This window comes from Cucumis sativus, chromosome 6 (assembly GCF_000004075.3).
Source record: "Cucumis sativus cultivar 9930 chromosome 6, Cucumber_9930_V3, whole genome shotgun sequence".
Taxonomy (NCBI): Eukaryota; Viridiplantae; Streptophyta; class Magnoliopsida; order Cucurbitales; family Cucurbitaceae; genus Cucumis; species Cucumis sativus.
In genome coordinates this window covers 20,219,424-20,225,962 of record NC_026660.2, presented here as the reverse complement: position 1 = coordinate 20,225,962, position 6,539 = coordinate 20,219,424, and the positions used below count along the sequence as shown (strand labels likewise).

The 6,539-nt window shown below is 33.9% G+C and overlaps 1 protein-coding gene across 1 annotated transcript; it reads right to left on the bottom strand.

Moving 5' to 3' along the window:
* Positions 1-209: 209 nt before the first annotated feature.
* LOC101205929 (chorismate synthase, chloroplastic) lies at positions 210-5,606 on the bottom strand. Its single transcript, XM_004149864.3, has 13 exons — positions 5,252-5,606; positions 4,646-4,796; positions 3,656-3,732; positions 3,494-3,552; positions 2,958-3,041; positions 2,775-2,867; positions 2,469-2,549; positions 1,871-2,002; positions 1,630-1,732; positions 1,380-1,474; positions 1,207-1,272; positions 886-970; positions 210-565 (listed from the first exon to the last, which is right to left on the bottom strand). Exons 1-13 carry the CDS (start codon positions 5,397-5,399, stop codon positions 420-422), a joined length of 1,320 nt encoding a protein of 439 aa, XP_004149912.1. The 5' UTR covers positions 5,400-5,606; the 3' UTR covers positions 210-419.
* Positions 5,607-6,539: the final 933 nt, after the last annotated feature.

The following is a 6,539-nucleotide window of genomic DNA, read 5'->3' as shown; positions in this document are numbered from 1 at the left end:
ATTTGACAATTTTAAAGCTTATTTTGAAAAACTTCCAAACTAAAAGTTATATTTTGATAACTTAGAGACTAAATTGTTCTATTCATATAAGTTCTGAGACTAAACGAACACAAAACTTGAGAACTAAAAGAAGTAATTTCCAAATAATAATAATAATTAATGATTTGAATACTTTGTTACGAAAATTATGATAGAGAGCATTAGCAGGGTTATGAAATAAGGTCACAATTCAAATACTTCATTCCCAAAATTTTGACGTCTCATAAATTTCAAGGGTGAAGCATCACAAACAACTCAGCAATATTAACTTATTTTGTCCCAAGATCCTAACAGATTACAGGAAGATTAGGGAAACAAAAGAATTGAGCACAACACTGAGTGCAAAGCGTATAAGAGATCTATGTTACAATAGCTTTTGTTCAAACAGTCGTTTTCGAAACCCCAACTTTTGGTTCGATAGGTGACTGCAAGTCTGGATTGATTGGGAACAGATTGCATTGTCCATGTTGTGCCATCAACTGGTCCATAAGAACTAGAGCTACCATGGCTTCAACCATAGGCACAGCTGCATAACCATCAAAACAAACAAAGGCAATTGTTGTAATATATACAGAATTCTCCATTTCTGTAAGTGTATGTATATGTTCATGGTCACAAGATTTCTAATGCTATTTTAAGAAAGGTAAAATCTTACATCTCTTAACACATTTTCTAGGGATTACTAAATTAGAAATCGGCAGTCAAATGTGAAATAAAATATACTACGGAGTGGAGTGTGGAGACTGCAATCTGCCAATATCTTAAGTTTATATCTTTGCTTTCTTGCTAATAATGGCCACACTTCCAAAGGACAGATAGATGAATATATAAAAAATCAATGAATACCTCTTGGGACGACACAAGGGTCGTGACGGCCACGAGCAATCAGCTCAACCTCTTTCTTATCTCTGGTAACTGTATTCTGCTTTTTCTGCATAGAGCACAAAGTATTTTTATATCAGGATTAAAGCACCAAAAAACATATACAGAAAAAGGTAAACTGAAGCAATGTGGGATTCACTTGTTATGTTCACCAAAAGCGAACCAATAATTGCGGGCTGGGTTAAAGAAAAGAAAATTGGTTCAAGTGCCATGTAAGTATATTGGTGGAGATTACATTTCTCATCAGATGTGCATGGAAAAGATCATGATAGAGAAGCATCTTACCCCAATGGTAGCTGTTGGCTTGAAAGCTACCCTCATGCTTATGACTTCTCCATTAGATATACCTCCCTAAACGACAATACAGATTCTCAGTAATTAGAACAAAATCACATAAAGAAAAGGCACCATGTTCTGTTGATCGATTTTAATCACTTCATTTTGGCACGGCTCATTACCTGTATTCCACCAGAGCGGTTTGTAACCGTTCTAATTCTTCCATTCTCATCTAAATAGAATGGATCGTTGTGTTCACTGCCAGTTAAAAATGTACCTGCAGGGGGTTTAGTTTTGAACATGTGAGTGCTGAATAAAAAAGAAAAACAAAACTAAGGCAACGAGCAACCACAAAACATGAATTAATTTCAAAAAGGGTTGTGTAATTAATGTAAAAATAGTGTGCTCCAAAGAGCTAGACAAAATTTCAACCTCCGAATCCACTGCCAATTTCAAAGCCCTTCGATGCTGGTAATGACAAAACAGCTTTAGCAAACTCAGCTTCAAGTTTGTCAAAAACTGGTGAACCAAGCCCCTGATGAAATTTGTAATCCTCATTACTTCAACAAAATTTTAAAAATATAGAAATATCTTGAGATATGAAAATAAGACTTTTAGACGCAGAAATATTCGCATGCCAACAGTGTGTTTAGGGAGGGAGAGAGACACATACAGGTGGACAGTTCTTCACAATGCATGTGACAACACCACCAATTGATTCCCCCCTCACACGAACAGCGTCAATGGCAGCAATCATTTTCTCAGCATATTCAGGATCTGGGCACCTGACTATGTTGCTCTCAATCTGATAGATTCAAAGCAATGATCATCAGGTCGATATTAATAAAAGAAAAGAAACCGAGTATACAAGGAGAACATTTACTATGAAAAATTTGAAAGGTTATTAGAAATATTTAGAATAACCATCCATAATTGATAATATTTCAACGTGCATATACACAAATCATTATATGTCAGTGGAGACATAATTAATGGGAAACCAGTTCTACAGCAAGAGAATCCAATTGTTCAACAAAAGTAATAAATGTACAATAATTGCAAAAAGAAAACGAAGACGGCACCTAAAGAGAGGCATTAAAGTGAATCACACCCCACTTGTTAAGCTTTCAGATAGTAACTTCAATGTAATTCCCAATATATTTTCAGCATTGGTATTCTTGAAGGCAAACAACAATTCGGATATCAAAATTTGGTATCTTTACATATTTTAGAGTATCCGTTTTAACTCCCTGAATTGCTAGCTAGTTTACCTGCTCCATTGACAAAGTTTCATGATCAACCACACCCTCGGGCAGTACAACCTTGTAGACTTGAGATACATAAGCAAGTACCTAAAGAATTGACAATAACAAATCAATCAGGAGAAAAGTGGCGGCTAGGATTGAGAAATAGAAAGCTCAATCATAATATGGGATACGCAGTTTTGGATGCGAGTATAAACAGTTCATCCTATGCTATAAATATGAAAAATAGCTAAGATTCAGTATGAAACTATTGACAATGACAATAATGAAAAGGAACATAAACTTCACAGTTAAGTTAAAGTATGAATCCACCTCAGTTCCTGCTAGTTCCTTCAAAATTTTCTTAGCAACAGCTCCAGCAGCAACCCTCCCAATGGTTTCCCTGGCTGAAGATCTGCCGCCACCCTACATGAAAACACATGAAGGACATATCTATTACAAAAAGTTTTACTAGTATCAGAATGATATACAAAAATATGAAACAAGAGGAATTACCTCAACAGCTCGAATTCCATATTTCATGTCATATGTGGCATCGGCATGAGAAGGCCTGTAGGCTATTGACATTTCACTGTAATCCTGAAATCAAACAACAAAATTATTAGAACTACGGCCTACACCTAACATTCCAATATAATCAGGAATAAAGCAAACTTCAAACATATGGCTAGTGCATAGGTCTCTAATGAACTAATACACTTAAAGCTCAAGCTAGGCATAAACGAGAACATTGAATAAGAATCCATGCACCACATTCATTATAAAATCATCTTGTGCAACGTAATATATATTTGCATTGTGAGATAAAAGACGTTTAGAGCACAAAGAGAATCTTAAACCAAAAGAAGAAGAAAGAAGATCTAGAAATCATTGTTTTCACTGATCATTTAATGTGCTAAATCATTCACAATGTGTGTGGAAAGAATGCAGGTCAGAGTCAATATAAAGCCATGAAATTACGGCTATTGAGGACGAGAAAAATAAAAAAGATAAGAAACTAAAATTCTAATAAAATAAGCTAAGCAACTCACATGTCCTCTCTGATCGGTATTTGGTACAAATACGTGAATTGGTGTTCCAGTAGTAACTCCTGCAATAGAAGTATCATAAATAATTCACTCAAGGAAGTAGTCATTGAATGACTTAAATGTGAAGAAAATTCCTAAGGAAGCTAAAATGGTTTAGTACCATACCATTAGTGACTCCTGAAAGTATCCGACATGTATCAGTCTCTTTTCTTGGAGTGGTAATTCTACTCTGACCTGGTCTCCTGGATAGTTAAATATATTCTATCAGTTAATGCTGAAAGAAAATTCATTGCTAAGGAATGCATCAAATTATCACTTGTAAAATAAATAAAACTTAGAAACATGGTAACTTTCTAACTTTTTGGACAAATAAACCAATTGAACCTTTTCTACCAGCCATAATCAACAACAAAAAAAAAGACGAACAAAGATGGAAATGTCAATATCAAAAGATATCTCGAGTGTAGGATTTTTGTGGAAATGTAGGGAAAAAAATCAGTCTAACTAGAATCAAGAAAATACATTTACAAGGTGTTTGGGCGTTGAGTTAGTTATTATAGTATGTGGTTATTATAATTAATGGGCTATCATAGTTGATGTTTGGAGTGCAGATTGTTTTAGTCTAAGCTATCACATTTGTATTTGGAGTGTAAACTATTTTTGTTTGAGTAGAAAATAGTAAAGAAGAAAATAAAGGATGAGAGAAAAATAGTGAATACCGTAGAAAATAGTAAATAAAAATAATGCAGCAAAGAGAATTTTGAAATAGCTATCCTTAATTGTAAGTTATAAACAGTAATACACCACTATTGTTGTTGGTGCCCTATACATGGAGTGGGCTATAATAACCCACTTCACCAACTTCTAGCTGGTATCCCAAAAGATTTCAACACATTAAGATACTCATCTTATATATGGTAGTATTTTTGTATGATGCTGTCTGAACAGATTAATAAAAGAATCCAATAATTGGTTTTTCATGAATATCATTCGGTATTTTAATTTCTATTGATAAGAAATATCATTCTCCATGTAATCAATGAACAAGTAACATTAGCTCCATAGAAATGGCAAGAACGCTACCAATATTTCGACCTTTTATTTACACAAGCAGCCACAGATAAAATGTCAGATCATGAGGTTCCTAGCAAGTACCTTCTGTCAAGCTCCACTTGCAAATCAGCTTCCGAAATTGGGCGGCGTGGAGGACATCCATCAATCACACAGCCAACTCCACCTCCATGAGATTCTCCATAGGTTGTAACACGAAAGTAATTTCCAAATGTACTACCAGCAGCTTTTATCTCTGCGATTAGCCGAAAGAAATGTAAGAAATTCAAAAGTTAAAAGACTACATTTTCCAGACACCCCATTCAACTCATACCAACCAGCCCAATCCCACCATTCTACACTAATTATATACCATTGACACCACATTGGACTATTGGATGACCAGGAGAAGGGGGAAAAAGCTAAAACGGTTCAACAAAAAAAACTTCCATCCACTTATCACATGAGCTCAATTCAAGCCCTCGATAAAACTATAACCAAACGAACAAAAGCAACTGAGTAAAATCCGAGTTCATGAATTCTCCACAAAGCCAAGTCAGAAATCAAGTAAGCTAAATGGGTCATTCAACAATTCGTACAAAATTTCTTATAGCTAATAATCAATAAGCAAACGAAACCCCCAACACAAAACTCCACCATCAGAAGAAAGCAAAAGAAATGCAATACAGAAGAAGAAAAAGCAAAACATACGCAGCTTCTTCGCGTTTCGAGACCCAACTGAGATTTTAACGGCGGAAAAGGAAAGCTTGGAAAGATCTGTAGAGAGAGAGGTCAATCCAGAAAAGCCTTCGGTTCTGGAAGAACCCAGAAACGGTTTAGAAGAGAGAGAGGAAGCCATGGGAGAAGAAGAAGAAGAAGAGGAGGAAAGGTTGAGATTTGTAAAGAAGCAATTTTGTGGGAAATATGTTTAAGTAATAGAAAAATGTGTACCAACCCACCAGTTCTACCTCACCTACCCCCTCAATTTCTCACTGCTTTCTCTCTGGTTCTGTTCGTTTGTTTGGTGAGTCTTGTGGCGGGCGGTTGAAGATGGTGGGCTGTGAATTTGGTTGGTGGCCCTTGTGACATTCCACAAATTTGACTGTGGAAACGACATGTCGGTTTTGTTTATTTATTTTAAAAGTGGGCCTTTGAACAATGCTCTTTTCAAGGCCCAATATATTTAAATAGGCTCCTTATTAGGTCCACAAGTTTGGGCCCTGGAAATTCTATTTTGATTGTTCGGGATTCCAAGTACTATATTACAAGATTTAACCTAAATTTCTCACATTAAATGTACTAATATTTTAGGTAAATATAAAACTTAAATATAAAACTCAAATGACTAATTTATCAATATTTATTATTATTAATATATTAAAAAAAAAAAAGTTGACTATAATTAATATTTGTATTTATTGTATATTCTATGTAAATATGGTAAGTGAATAATTCTACTATGGTAATACTATAATATAAAAAAAAATTAATTATTTTTATTTTGGTTATTTTGTTCAAAATATCTTTCCTAGATCTCTGTCACTCCGTTCATTCTTTCTTTCATTTTGCATTATTTTTCATATATTCCACGTAAGTATAATATATATTGAATAATACGGGGTATATTTTATAAATTAAAGGTTTTTATATTGATTTGTTTATAAAAGGTGGACCAATCAAGGATGTGGATTACGGTTTAGAATTTTTTTTATAAAAAAGGTAAAAGTTTCATTCTTCGAATACGTTGAATATTGATTCCATTTTCTTTATAGAAGACTTCGAATAATATAAGATTGATGAAAGTATAAACGCCGACTAGTATAGTGATCTTTCAAAAAAAAATGCCAAAAATTTAAGGTTGGTAAGAATTTATATTTTGATTTGAAATACATTAGGATATATTGAAGATAACATCATTTATGTATTATCGAGTATATGTAGTATATATGTAACAAATCACATAAAATATATGTATTATGCAGTAGTATATATGTAAGAA